This window comes from Aptenodytes patagonicus, chromosome 17 (assembly GCF_965638725.1).
Source record: "Aptenodytes patagonicus chromosome 17, bAptPat1.pri.cur, whole genome shotgun sequence".
NCBI lineage: Eukaryota > Metazoa > Chordata > Aves > Sphenisciformes > Spheniscidae > Aptenodytes > Aptenodytes patagonicus.
The window spans coordinates 9,017,394-9,030,593 of record NC_134965.1 but is presented as its reverse complement, the minus strand read 5'-3'; the positions used below and the strand labels follow the sequence as shown (position 1 = coordinate 9,030,593).

General features: G+C 45.1%; 2 protein-coding genes and 1 long non-coding RNA gene across 4 annotated transcripts; 1 reads left to right on the top strand and 2 right to left on the bottom strand.

The window, feature by feature from the left end:
• Positions 1 to 62: 62 nt before the first annotated feature.
• On the top strand, positions 63 to 8,661 carry CTNS (cystinosin, lysosomal cystine transporter). 2 transcript variants are annotated; one of them, XM_076354829.1, is made up of 12 exons: positions 63 to 188; positions 660 to 733; positions 1,710 to 1,745; positions 1,839 to 1,917; positions 3,307 to 3,391; positions 3,484 to 3,587; positions 4,587 to 4,718; positions 5,504 to 5,603; positions 5,698 to 5,817; positions 6,906 to 7,076; positions 7,290 to 7,407; positions 7,785 to 8,661. In XM_076354829.1, exons 2-12 carry the CDS (start codon positions 670 to 672, stop codon positions 7,913 to 7,915), a joined length of 1,140 nt encoding a protein of 379 aa, XP_076210944.1. In that variant the 5' UTR covers positions 63 to 188; positions 660 to 669; the 3' UTR covers positions 7,916 to 8,661. The 2 variants fall into 2 exon arrangements, with proteins under 2 accessions (XP_076210944.1, XP_076210945.1); XM_076354830.1 differs by lacking the exon at positions 1,710 to 1,745.
• Positions 4,452 to 9,078, bottom strand: LOC143168422 (uncharacterized). The gene is made up of 2 exons (XR_012996690.1): positions 8,999 to 9,078; positions 4,452 to 4,532 (listed from the first exon to the last, which is right to left on the bottom strand). It is a non-coding gene; the product is annotated as an uncharacterized LOC143168422 (long non-coding RNA).
• A 30-nt stretch (positions 9,079 to 9,108) lies between these two features.
• On the bottom strand, positions 9,109 to 13,148 carry TAX1BP3 (Tax1 binding protein 3). The gene is made up of 4 exons (XM_076354596.1): positions 13,083 to 13,148; positions 11,312 to 11,431; positions 10,913 to 10,990; positions 9,109 to 10,700 (listed from the first exon to the last, which is right to left on the bottom strand). Exons 1-4 carry the CDS (start codon positions 13,119 to 13,121, stop codon positions 10,563 to 10,565), a joined length of 375 nt encoding a protein of 124 aa, XP_076210711.1. The 5' UTR covers positions 13,122 to 13,148; the 3' UTR covers positions 9,109 to 10,562.
• Between the last annotated feature and the right edge of the window lie 52 nt (positions 13,149 to 13,200).

Genomic DNA, 13,200 nt, shown 5'->3' with positions numbered 1-13,200 from the left:
ACCGGCCGGCAGCAGCCTAGCGCCCAACCCGCTCTGCCACACCCAAGATGGCACCCGAGGGCGGCCCCCACCGGCGCAACACGCGCCCTGGGCGCTGGGCGGGGAGTTGATAGGCGGCCTCCTCACGTGAGAAGCTGAAAAGGGAAGAGCCGGGGCTGTGCGGGACGGAGCTGCGGCGCGGGAAGGAGGTAGGCGCCCTCTTCTCAGCACTGCTTGCTCAGTATTAGCGCATCCTAAAGCGTGGGATGGCCCCGCTTCACCGTGCCTCCTGAGGGGAGGACGGCCGGGACTACAAGTCCCAGCGTGCACTGCGCCGCGCTGCCAGGGGTGGGGAGGCTGGTGAAGGCGCGGTGGCTGCTGAGATTTGTAGTCCCGCGCGTGTTGGGAGGGGGGGATCCCTCAGGGGGGCGGTAGCTCTGTGTGGCGGGAGAGGGATAAGCTGTGAGGGAAAGATGTCCGCGGGGGAGTTTGGGCAGACAGAGAGACTGAAAGACCGATGCCCTCTCGGGGGTGCTGAGGGTCCCTCAGCCGGGCAGGGCCGGGGGCCGTGGTGCTAGGGAGGGAGCTATTTGCGGGGAGCTGCCAGCTGAGGGGATGGGCTGGTGCCCACTCAAAACGTGTGGGTCCTGAGCAAAGCCTTCCCCCCACTTTTCCTGCAGTTCTTCCACCATGAGGATGCACTACCTGCTCCCGACTCTGCTGTACCTCTCGCTTGTGCTGCTGGGGCCTAGCGGTGAGTGTTTGGCCATCCCAGCTTGGGCCCACAGGGCCTCCTGGGCAGGGGCCAGGTCTGAGCCGGTAAGAGATGGAAGAGCGCTGCTCTGCAGTATCCCCATCATGCCTCTCTGGGGAGACCTGTGCCATGGTTCCCATCAGCTCGTCTTTCACATGTTACCTTTGACTTGGTGTGTTCATAGACAGACAGTGCTACACTGAGGCACTGATGTGATGGAGCACTTGCCTTGTGCTCCAAACTCAACCTCTGCAGAAGCAGATTAAATACTGCCTGTGGTGCAGTCAGTGATGAACTGGGGAGCTCTCCTGCACTTAAATAACTTCTTAAGAAGACTGTGTAATACATGGCAAGAAGAAAATAAGTGTCCAGGGCAACCTGTTTATCTCTCAATTTCTGGTCTTATTTTTATATAGCTCTTTGTTCTTCCTCTTGTCTCTTGTGTCCTTCAAACATACAGTAAATAAAATAGATTTGGATTCCAAATGTCAAAACTGTTGACACATGACCACCTTGTGGTTTTGATACCAGTTGTATTGGCACTTGGAATCTTGGCCTCTCTTAAAGCATGATGTGGTACAATACAGCTGGATTGTTGTAAAGTGTACCCCTTAATAGCAATATTTCAGAGCACTATAGTAAGGTGCTTGTGATTCCTGAAGTGTTAAGATTCTCTTGAACATCTAGGTACCTGGTTTGAATCTGTGACCCAAGAAGCAATTTTAAACTAAATTTTGGGCATTTATGACTCCTAAGTTACTAGGATCACATCAAGAAACAATTAGTGTGGGTTTGAAGTATCCTATAGCCTTCTCTTGACATGAACTTTTGTTGCACTTCAAATATTTAAATTGCTTCCTTGTAACATGTTCAAGTGACAGTTATTTACTTCTCCTTTTGTTTAGTCGCCTTGAAATAAGCTGTACTCCCTTTGCTGTTTATCATGTGTACTAATTTTATTAATCTGACACTGCAGGTACCAGTGGACAAAATGTCTATATCACAAAAGAAAGTAGGTAGTTCTTCTGAAGGAGCTATTAATCATTCATAGTAATTGAGATTTGTGTGGGGTTTTTTTTGGTTGGTTCGTTTATTTTCCCCCCAGATGGAGTCATTGTTTTGTCTGTCCCTGAAGTGGTTTCATTAGAAAGTGGAAGTTCAACAAATGTCACTATCTCTCTGAGGTAAAATCATGATTGCATCTTTACTTTCTCTTTGCAACGGGGGACGAGCAAGTGGGTAGGACTTGGCTATATACTTAAGACTTTCCTGCAGACTCAGTTAATTGTTCATACAGAGTGAATCTCACTGGTGTGACTGGCCACTTCTAGACTATTACATCACTTAGTACCAGTATGGACCTAGACAGTGCAGCATTCTCACAAACAGCCTTGTATGGTTGGCCTCTGACAACATCCCATGCCATTTGTATGGAAAGTTGAGCAGGAAAAGATGTTTTACACTGTCTGACCTATATTAGCTTACTGAACTGTCTTCCATAAGTGAACTTACAGTTCCTCCATTTCTAAAAATTGATGCTTAAGAGAAACTTGCATTTCCTAGAAGGATCACCAAAAGAACTTTATCAAGCAAATAGAACTTGCCATTTCTAGCAAAGAAATGCAGCTACTCCAGAGTGGGGGCTGATGCACCTTAGTCTCATTGTTTAATACAGTGCATTGTTTACCCATGTTTTTGCCATGTCAGCCTCTTCCCAGGAAAGGATTGTTAAACACACACAGCCCTCCCCTTTGGGATCTCAAAGTTTGAGTAAAAGGAACAGTTGAAAATGCAAGAATCGTGATAAAGAGGAAAATAGCAAAACATGGCTGCAACAGTCTAGAACTTTTATTTTTGCAAAGATACATGTGATACTGTAATCTTGTTCATGGACAAGTACAGGCATGTGAACCTTATGATATTTTAAGTACTGCTGTGCAATTAAACCTGAACAAATGCTCAGTGGAGTTCTCTGGGAAAGCTGTGCAGGACTATGTCACTTGGAGGGTTTTTATTTGAGTTTTTTTTTTTTGTTTTTGTCTTACTGCACTGTTACAATGTCTGCCCTTCATCACCCAAGCACATGTCCATCATTTCTGCCCCTCTTTACCAGCAAAGGGTTAACAAGCACAGTGATAGGATTCTGGTGGCAATGACTTTGCTCTGTCACTTGTGTGGAGAAGAGGGAAGTAAAATGTGGCCATATAACTGTCTAGTGCCCATCACTAGTTCAGATAAAAGAAATAGTACAATGCTAACATACTTTGGTGCTGGTGTTCCTCTGAGTACTAGGTAGGTACTGTCTTGTATGGGCTGTTCATTATGTTTGGAACAGCTGTGAGGATTTAGCAATGTCCTGGTTTCGGATTTTACTTTTTGGTTTTGGGGTTTTTTTCCCCCTCCCCGATTCTCTCCCCCATCCCACTGGAGGTGGGGGGGGAAGTGAGGGAACGGCAGTGTGGTGTTTATCTGCTTGTTGTGGTTTAACTCTGCAGGCAGCTACTCTCCCGCAGCCCTGAAGCAATCTTTGTGAACTCAGGCACCAGTCTAACTTGTTTTTTCTGCCTTCACAGGGCTCCATTAAATGAGACACTGGTGATAACTCTTAATATTACACACTCATCAAAACACAGCACCATTGTTGAACTGCCTGATGAAGTAAGTGACAGAACAGACTTCTGACCTTATGCAAAAGCCTACTGCTAGTCTGGTGCAGCTCTCCTCTTTCTTCCCTCCACTTTGCCTTGCAGGTACAATTGCCTGCAGGTCACACTAAAACGGACTTCCAAGTGAAAGCAGATGATGTTGGACAAGTAACAGTTTATCTTTATACCATTAATTCCAACTTAACTGGGTGAGAAACTGGTTTTTAGTTCCACTTACTATCCTACAGCTTCCTAAACTTTGGGGTAACTATTCCCTCCTTATAGTTAAATAGTTAATGGGATATGGGTGGTATGTAGATGAGGAGATGTGGTGACCCTCCAGCAATCCCCAAGGTATTCAGATAAATACAGGTTATGGAAGAAGAGTGATAGTCTTGGTATCTTAGATTTCATTACTAGATGACTGTGAGTTCTCTTGGCTCCTTAGTCTGGTTTTAATAACCCCTCCCAAAAGTATCAAAACTATGTGTCAGCTTTTCTGATCCAGGAAGCATTTGGCTGTAAATGTCCAGTGGGATACCATTCTGACTGTGCAGAACTCGTTCTGGAGTGCTAATAATCTGATGCAGCTGTGCGCCCACATCACCACCATGAGATATAGGTGTTTTGCTTTCTTGTTAGGGGAGCCCTCTTTTCACAGATGCCAGTCCTCCCTAATAGGAAAACAGTCTAGCAAGATGGAGAAAGCTGGATTGTATTTGCTTGTTGCCCAGAAGCTACTGAGCAACAGGATAGTCCTGTTTTACTTCCTCGTTTCACTTCTGCTTTTAAGACTCAAAGCAAATGCAGAGGTAAGCATATGAAATGCTCAACAGGACAGGCATGATCATGAGGCAAATGGCAGCACGTGAAAAGTGAAACTCTGCTCTTGCATAACAGACATTGTGCTAGAGAGTGGAAGCCATAGGCACAAGATGACCTTTTTGAAGACTTCTATGGTAAAAGAATGAAAGGGAAAGAGTGAGGCAATAAAGAAAGGGTAGGTTGAGGGTAGGAGTGGGAGATGTCCTAAACATAACAAGGACACTAAAGAAAAGGGGAGCAACTCAGCTGAAACCAACTCTGAATCTTTATTTCTTGTCTCAACACCTGGACTCTGTTTTGTCTCTCAAAGCAGAACAAGGCCAAATCTCCTGAAAAAAGTGTGAACAGACAAATTAACTAATTCTGTTTGCATTAACCATCAGACCTAGGATTCAATTTCAAGTGATTCATAGCATCATAGTGAGATACGCTGATGAAGTGATTGGCTGGATCTATTTCCTCGCCTGGTCTATCTCCTTTTATCCTCAACTCTTTGAGAACTGGCGACGAAAAAGGTAAAGAGACTTAAGATGTGTTTGCAAGTCACTTAAGCACTTCTGCAAATCATGTTCCTAGCTTCAGTTACATCTGTCTTGGTTATCGTGAATTATGCATGGAAAGACTGGGGAAAAAAGTAAGGCAAAGATAGGGCCTGAATAAATGCAGCCCCAGTGAGCTTTTATGCATGCAGGTCAGAGGAAACTAAGTGCATCCTACAGACACCTAATCCTAAGGTTTGGCATCCATTACTAATTTGTGATAGAGGAGGCTTCCCCACTCCCTTTGGTGTCGTGTTCTAGATCATCCGGCCAAGCCAATTGTGGTGACCACCTTCAAAGATTACTTACCTTGTGAGCTGTTTATCAGACAGCTCCTTGTAGTGTAATCACTAGGCTAGCTCCCCTTAAACTAAACAGGGGACTGTAAATAGAAACATTATTATATATGAAAACTAAAGCATTTGTTTTGGCAAAGATGCACTACTGCTTCTATGGATGCAGGCTGGAATGGTTTTATCAGACTAGCTGAGCTCATGGAGGGGTGAAGTTAAACAGCAGGGACACAACCTTGTCAGTGAGAGCTGTTGTGAGTACCAGTGCATGGCACATGAGGGATATTTCACCTTGCTTCCTGATAAACTCACAGCATCATGTTGTCACAATGCCTGCAGCTTTGGCTTACATCAAAAATTGCCTATAAATCAGTACATTCTAGGGTCAAGTTGTCCCTGGAACTGCCTGTAATGCTCTGATGCATATTTCTCATACTTTCTTTTCCCCATCCCCCCCTCCTTCTCTAGTGTTGTTGGACTAAGCTTTGACTTTATAGCATTAAACCTTACTGGCTTTATAGCATACAGTGTGTTTAATGTTGGACTCTTCTGGATTCCCTTGATTAAGGTAAGCATGATTGTCTCTTAATACTTGCCAGTGGGTGGGTATCTACAGAAGGGAGTTAAGGCATTTGGCTGGTTTTGGTTTCTCTTACATTTAGGAGGAATTCTTAGTCAGTTATCCCAGTGGGGTGAACCCTGTGGCTATCAATGATGTTTTCTTCAGTCTCCACGCGGTAACTCTAACTCTCCTCACCGTAATTCAGTGCTGCATCTATGAGGTAAGTCTTGATGCTGGGCTGACCTGTCAGCTCTGGCAGAGCTCCCTCTGCTGACACCTCACCACTCACTGTCCACTCCTTCTGAGCTCCAAAGTCCTCTTCGTTGCGCTTTCATTGGCCTTGATAGAAGTCAGGCTTCACAATCCAGCTGCCTTTATCTTTCCTGAGCCTGTAGCAACTCCAGTATCTACTGGAGCCTCATGAATGTTCTGAGCTTGTAAGTAAACTCCTTAGGGACTCAAAATAACTAAGGCAAACAGCCAAGTTTATAAAGTTCCCAAACAGATCTCTAGCCAGCACATAGATTACAGCCCTACACAGTACAAATGCTGGTATGTGCTCTGCTGTTTTCTCACTACTTGGAGCATTCTTCAAGCTAGGACAGGTCCTCAGGGATTCCCTGCAATTCAAACTTCCAGATTTTTTTCAACCTCTTTTCTTCTAAAACAGCTGCAAAGGCCCTTTTATAATTCCCACCCTTTTCGGGTGAGACTGATTGTTACAGTCAGGTGGCTCTCTATTTAATTCCCATTGTAAAAGCCTCTGATCTGAACAGCCAATTTTCTCTAGATGGTAACTGTTTCTCTCTTAGGTTTAGCATCACCAAAGGAAGCAGCCCGAAAGCGTAACAGCCCATTTGTCACCCCTGCTAGGTGCAATAGTCGTTTCTAGTGAAGAATTAGAAGGCAACCGTGAATCTTCTACCATAATGGCATTAGCAGCCTTTTGCATATATAGGAACTCTTGATATCATCAGACTGAACTCAGGAGATTGTTACAGGTGTGGCACTGATAATAGGCATCATAAATACTCAAGAATACTGCCACAATATTGTTTCCCACTTGCTCATGGACAACAGTGTTCCAAATGATTGATGGTGAATATTGCTCATCAGCTCTTGCAAACCTACAGCTGGTTGCCATAGCACTCATTCAGTCTTAAAATTCCCTTGTGGTATGAGCCTAACTGGTACAAAAACTTGTTTGGACTGTAACCTTGCATAGTCCTGAGCATATTCTATACCTTACAGTGTGTCTGGGGATGTATGACCTAGGTCAGTCTAAGTGTATCTGCACTTCTGTTTCAGAGAGCAAGTCAGAAAGTATCCAAAGTTGTTGTTGGACTACTGGCACTTGCATGGATCTTCACATTTACAACACTGTTTCTTGCTGCAGCTGAGGAAATGACATGGCTACAGTTCTTATTCTGCTTCTCTTACATTAAGTTAGCAGTCACACTGATAAAATACTTCCCACAGGTAAATCTGAACTTTTCTGCTTTTATATTATATTCCCGCCACCCTAAGCCTGTAGTGTATGCTCTTGAAAGTCTGACTAGACTAAACCAGCAATAATTATTTATTAAGTCTTTTAGTGACAAAAACAGTGTAGTTATACAGAAGGCTTCTTAAATGTTAATCTCAGAAATGCTTGTACATGACATGCTGACTGACTTCTTGTTACATTCTTAGGCATACATGAACTTCCGTCGGAAGAGTACTGAGGGATGGAGTATTGGAAATGTATTACTAGATTTCACTGGTGGAAGCTTCAGCCTTCTCCAGATGTTTTTGCAGTCATACAACAACGGTAAGGCTGGAACTGAGGTGGCGGGGCCTTTCTTAATGGGGTGGGAGAATCCTGCTACAAAGCAGATATAAACCAGTAGGTTATCTTGGGAGAATGATGTTTGTGCTATAGTATGGGTAGCTGTTCTTATTCTAAGAATAAAGAATCTGTTCATATTCCTTCAAGATAGAAAATGAAATAGCTGTTCTGAAGAAACCACAGGAACAGTTATTAATTAGCTTTGCATAAGATGTACACTACAGACAGTCTTAAGGTGTGTCTAAGCAGTCCAGGTAATAAACATGAACTTCTCTAATATGTATGGCATGACCTTATAGGCTTGAGACAAGACTACACTTGAGGAGCTAGTCTTAACTCTCTAATTTTGTGTTTGACAGATCAGTGGAAGTTAATCTTTGGAGATCCAACCAAGTTTGGCCTGGGTGTCTTCTCCATCATCTTTGATATTGTTTTTATGGTCCAGCACTACTGCCTTTATAGGAGACGAGGGTATGAACCTTGTGAATAACATCACTTGTGAAGACAAAAACTTTAAATTGAACTTTCCCCTACCCTGGCTGAGGGCTTTCAAGCTGCCTACTGCCAGTTACCAGAAATACTGATTTTGATCTGTTTTACACTCTGATCCTCTCTGGTATGGAATACAAGCTGTTGCCTTGCCAAATGCTGATTGCCAGATGCCTTAAAGGACAGCAAGCTATCTAGCCACCACTTGCAAATGGAAGACTCATGCCTGTTGAAGCGGCAAAGACAGCTTAGCGTGAGCTGTCCAAGCAACGTGTGGCTTTTTTCCATTAACAACAGGAAGGAGAAAGACCAGAGTCATGTCCTTCTGATTGGAAGTGAAGCACAAAGAGCAGAGTTCTGGCTTCCAAAAACCTGAGATCACAACCACTTAAGATATTAATGTAATGACTGAAGACTGTCTGTGGATCTAAGTGCTGCTGCCAACTCCTCACAGACAGATCACAAAACACCACCACTCAGGCTGGCTGTTAACAGCTATAGCAGTACATAAAAGAATGAGGTTGGTAGCAAATACACAGATGTTATAAACCTGAACTCTTTATTAAAAAAAATACTGGAAAGAAGTAGAAACTGTATTCTTATTTCACTGAAAGCTCTTTCAAAGATGCTAAGACAAGTGCTCAGATCTATCTGAACACTTCTAGTGCACTAACTTCATTTTGCTCAGTTCTACTGACATGCCTTGAATCCTAAATGGTGGATGGTAACGATTAAAGATTTATCAGAGAGATTATTTCTAAGTGTATCATGTTAATTAACAGCCCCATGATTAAGGTTTAAACATGTTTTTGTTCCTGGGCAGCTTTCTAACTACACAAGGTATGTTCTAGGTAGAGATCAAGGTCTTGAGCTACTCAAAGGTAAGCATTATACCCTTTTAAAAGAACTAGAAAGGAATCCATGCATTTGTACTTGAACAATACTTGAATGCTCAAAAGCTACTATGCCTAAGTGTCAACCTAAGGAAAACTAGAACCCCTTCTCTCCCCTGCTAGAGACCAGGTGAGGTTTGACAGCTCACTAACACTGCAAAGACCCACCAGTGAAATCAGACCTTACTAACCTCAGACTGCATTGTGTTGATGTAGTCCACAATCCACTTTGAGCCAGAAAAGAGGTGTCAGCTGGAGGCATTCAAGAGATGTGGCATTCTTAAACATAAGGAGAAACAGCTCAGGAAATCCAACTTTGTTTTATTGTGTGTAAAATCAAGTGAAATAGCAGTACAAATAGCAGTGTGTCTTTATAGTAACAAAAATAACTTCAACTTGAAAGCCTTAAAATTTACCACTGAATTCTTAAGTTACAAAATTCAAAAGCAGTATTGTAGTAATTCCATAGATAAAAAATGGTAAATAGGCATCTGCTGGTGCATACAGAACAGTCTGAGATGCATTAGTCACAACATACATACATGGCACAGCAGTAATGTACTGAATAAGTTAGTCTGCCACCTCCTCATGTTCTATTTACAACAGCTTACCTGAAGACTGCTTAAGGAAAGTATAGATATGTATAAATCAACTGAAAGGGATTAAGAACTCCAGTTTTTGGATAATTGTAAAGCTAGCTGGTTAACAAACCACTAGGATGCTAGGTAATTAACTTAGTGTTGCAGCAAGAATCTGAAATCCTGTGGCATGTTGATTTAAACAACTTAGTATCTTACCAGAAGTTTAAATTTGGTCAAGAGGCACTTTTGGAAATTACTGGCATATTCATCTCTTCCATCCAATAAATCAGTGATTTAAGCAAAGTCTTCTAGAAGACAGACCAAAATCCACCCCTCCCATTTCAAGTCCAATAGAAGCAGAAGAACTGAAGACTCTACAGCTACAAGCAGCTCTTTTGGTAAGTTCAGCAACAGTGTTTTCTTTCCTGCTCCATATTCCTTTCATTTAAACTTGATTCATTTGATGTTACAAATTACTTGGGAACAAGGAGAATTAAGGTTTTACTCTGACAGTGAAGTTGAACTGTAGTGTCTATGAACTTCTAGTGTACTTCACAGGCATTAATCTAACACTTCTGTGTTACTTAGTTGTTTCTTGTCTGAGAAGAGGCTGCTTTGTAGTAAGTATCTTTGCAGTAAACCGTAATGCCCCAAACCCTTCAGCATACTCTGTCTAGCTAGCACATGATGTGGGATTAGTACAGTGCTCCTCCCCACAGCAGTGTGCAACTCAATTCTGGCATTTTAATTTGATAGCATGGGGGGACAGGACAGCTCGCTTCTAAAAGCTTAAGCGCAGCATTATCTTCCATAGCAGAAACCACATTTCCCCTTAAAATAGGAAGCTTTTGTGCTACAAAAGAATCCTGTCAAAGTTAAGGCTTTTCCAGTTGCTTCCTTAGATAACTAGGGTTTCTCCTGTCCTCCTGAAAGCCACGACTACAATAAAGTCTTACCATGTACCTGCCGGGAAGACTTTAGAGAAGCACTCTGCTGAGGGGACTAGAGTTTTACTACTGCCAGTTCCACCAGAGGAAGGAAAAAAAAAAAGTGTTTACCACAGTTAGGAACATGCACTCCTTTCAGCCAACCTGTTCAGGTCTAGTATTTGCTTCCTTGCTTGATATCAGTCTATATATCTCCCTCCCCAACCCTTCCCCAACTTGATGATTGATTAGGACATCATGGATTGTTGCACAGCCTTCTGCAGAGATTGCCTGGTCACCAGCAGCCGTACCACTTCTTCGTTCCTCTTTGTCAGCCTCTTCCTAGCTTGGTCATGGGTCACCATTGTCATATCCCAGCCATTCACCTAGGAAAAAAAACATGAAGTAAGGCAGGTGCATGGACTCACAGGTGTCCTATAACTGTTCTATCAGAACTATGTAGCAGATAGGCTTATGCCACAGCTCAGTTTATTTAAGCCCCACAAACTGTCCTGGGAAGTACCCAGAAGACAGTATTTCCCCCAGCAGAAACATCCCTGTAGTGTGCACTTAGTACTTGTCTTATCTTGGTGTTTACCTGCATGATCTTATCTCCAATCTGAAGTCCTGCAACTTCTGCTGGGCCTCCTTCTGTCACCCTTGTTACATAGATACCCTGGGAAAAAAATTAAGTATCCATTTACTAAATATGAGAGCATTAAATACTCAAGGGCCATCCTACCTACAATGCAAAAATACTTTGTAGTATATTACAGGGTTCTAGTTAAAAACAGGTTTGTGCAATGTTGGAAAATAGAAAAGGCAGAGAGCTAACTTAAAACAGTCTGCAAATGGTAATGTGGCAGCACAGTAACCTTAGTAGTCAGCTATGTGAGTGGACAGAATATGGGTGCAAGTGAGTAGAGCTTGCTGGGCAAGTTGGATATGCTCAGCCTTTTGCAGAGATAGTTGCTGCAGAAAACAAAGAGCATCTGACCTTGTCAGTCTTGTCTTCAGAGAAAGGATTCTGAGTGGGATCCTGATCAATGCCACCTCCAATGCTGAATCCCAGAATCAAATTGTCACCTTGACGAAGCTTATGTATTTCAATTCTTTGCTGAAAAAAGATAAAAAGAGCCGAGTTGTGATCACTGGAAGAAATCTCAAGTGTGCTTCAGACACAGATACTTAAGACCAAGTTAGATTGTCTTTCCCAGAGATGCCATAAACCAACTAGAGCAGGCTGTGTCGCAGCTTGGTAAGTTCACATATTGTAAACAGACAGCTCTAAACCCTCTTGGCAGCATGGAACTATCACACAGCACTTGCTGTCTGTCAGTCACACGCAACCTCAGTGTTGACAACAATTGGCTCTGAACTGTTGTCAGCCCTACCACAAGATAGCAGGACAGGAAGCCATCTGCAGGCTCATCCCAAGGGCGCTCGTGCCATGATACAGCCAAGCTCCTTAACTGCTCAGTGCTTTACCACTGCCTGGAGATACAAGGGGAAAACACTAAAAACAGAGCAGGTCTCTTCAAACATGAGTCACATCTTGCTAAACAGCAGTCACTCATGGCTAGACTCATCCTGCTCTTTATCCATGTGCCTTGTGCTCCTGCCTAGCCTTATCAGTGGAAATAACAACCTATTATTAGGATGGTTCTTTTTTAAAAGAAGTTATCAACACGCTTTTGTAATCCAGAGACAGGTTCCTTGCTGCCTGATGAACGCAGGCATCTGACAAGCTGTACTCATTATCTAAGTACTGTATAAATGCCAGCCTGTGCAATTCTTGAGCTGAGATAAAAAGCCCTGGTCTTAACTGAAACAATAACCACCCAAAAGGTTCTTCTCAAACAGCCCTGTCAGACACTGAGCTTCCCAAAGGTGCTGGGCTCAGGCCCTCACTAGGATACGGACCGCGGTCACACCAGGACAGCTTCCATACCCTCAGGGTTGTCTGCTCTTACACAGCTGGGAGTGGTGCAGCATACTTCAGCCGGGTTAACCCAAAGCACGGTTAAATTTCGCATTCTAACTAGTGGAAGAAACAACAGCGACCCTTGCTTGCACTGTTTGTTGATTGAGGCAACTAATATACTTTAAAAGCTCTACTCCTTAAGCCCCACCTAGGCAAAGCCCGGTGCTTATCCTGCCTAGGTCGTGCAGTTGCCGGCAGCGGAGGCGCTCGGGCGCGCCCGCCGCATCGCCGCGGGAGCGATGGAGAGGGTCAGCCTGTCCCCAAGGTACTCCGCACAAAAGAGAGCGGCTTTCTCCGCGAGGCTCCGGCGGCGGCTTACTTATTCCTTCTTTTCTCAAGCAAGGCCTGAACTGGAGGCGGCGGCCGCAGCCCTCGGCAGGGCTCTGTTCCCTCAGACCGGCGGAGCTCCTTCCCGGTTCTCCCGGCCGGGAGCGGAGAGGCGTTTGCGTGCGGTGCCGGCGCCCGGCCCGCCCGTTACTCCGGACGGGCCGAGCTCGCCGCAGGCACCGACAGCCTCCACGGCAGAGAACCGCCGCGAGGGCGGGCGGGGAGCGGCCGCGGGCGGCAACCGGGGCCGGCAGCGCTGCGGCCCGCGCCCTTCGTCCGCTCCTTCCACGCACCCACGGGCCGTGGCTGCCCCGAGACGCGCCCGCGGCACCTCCGCCCCCCGCCGAGCCCCTCCGCCCGCTGACAGCCCGCAGGGCGCTGCCGGGCTGCACCGGCGCCGCTGCCGCCTCCATCCCTGTCCCATCCCGCAGCCCCCGGCGCGGCGCCCCCGTCTCACCACCACGGCGGTGACCGGCTGCCCCGGCACGTACGACATGGCCCCGCCGCTGCTGCCGCCGCCGCCGCCCGAACAAAAGCGCCTCGCCCGGCCCCGCCCCCCCGCCGCCAGCCAATCG

What these genes read in the sequence shown, in the direction of transcription:
- CTNS (XM_076354829.1), top strand. Translation starts at nt 670, where the DNA reads ATGAGGATGCACTACCTGCTCCCGACTCTGCTGTACCTCTCGCTTGTG. An exon ending in TGTCTATATCACAAAAGAAA is followed by an intron (nt 1,746 to 1,838) that starts GTAGGTAGTTCT and finishes TTTTCCCCCCAG; the next exon opens with ATGGAGTCATTGTTTTGTCT. An exon ending in TCTGGATTCCCTTGATTAAG is followed by an intron (nt 5,604 to 5,697) that starts GTAAGCATGATT and finishes TCTTACATTTAG; the next exon opens with GAGGAATTCTTAGTCAGTTA.
- TAX1BP3 (XM_076354596.1), bottom strand. Translation starts at nt 13,121, where the DNA reads ATGTCGTACGTGCCGGGGCAGCCGGTCACCGCCGTGGTG. An exon ending in CTGAAGACAAGACTGACAAG is followed by an intron (nt 10,991 to 11,311) that starts GTCAGATGCTCT and finishes TTTTTTTCCCAG; the next exon opens with GGTATCTATGTAACAAGGGT. An exon ending in TTGGAGATAAGATCATGCAG is followed by an intron (nt 10,701 to 10,912) that starts GTAAACACCAAG and finishes TTTTTTTCCTAG; the next exon opens with GTGAATGGCTGGGATATGAC.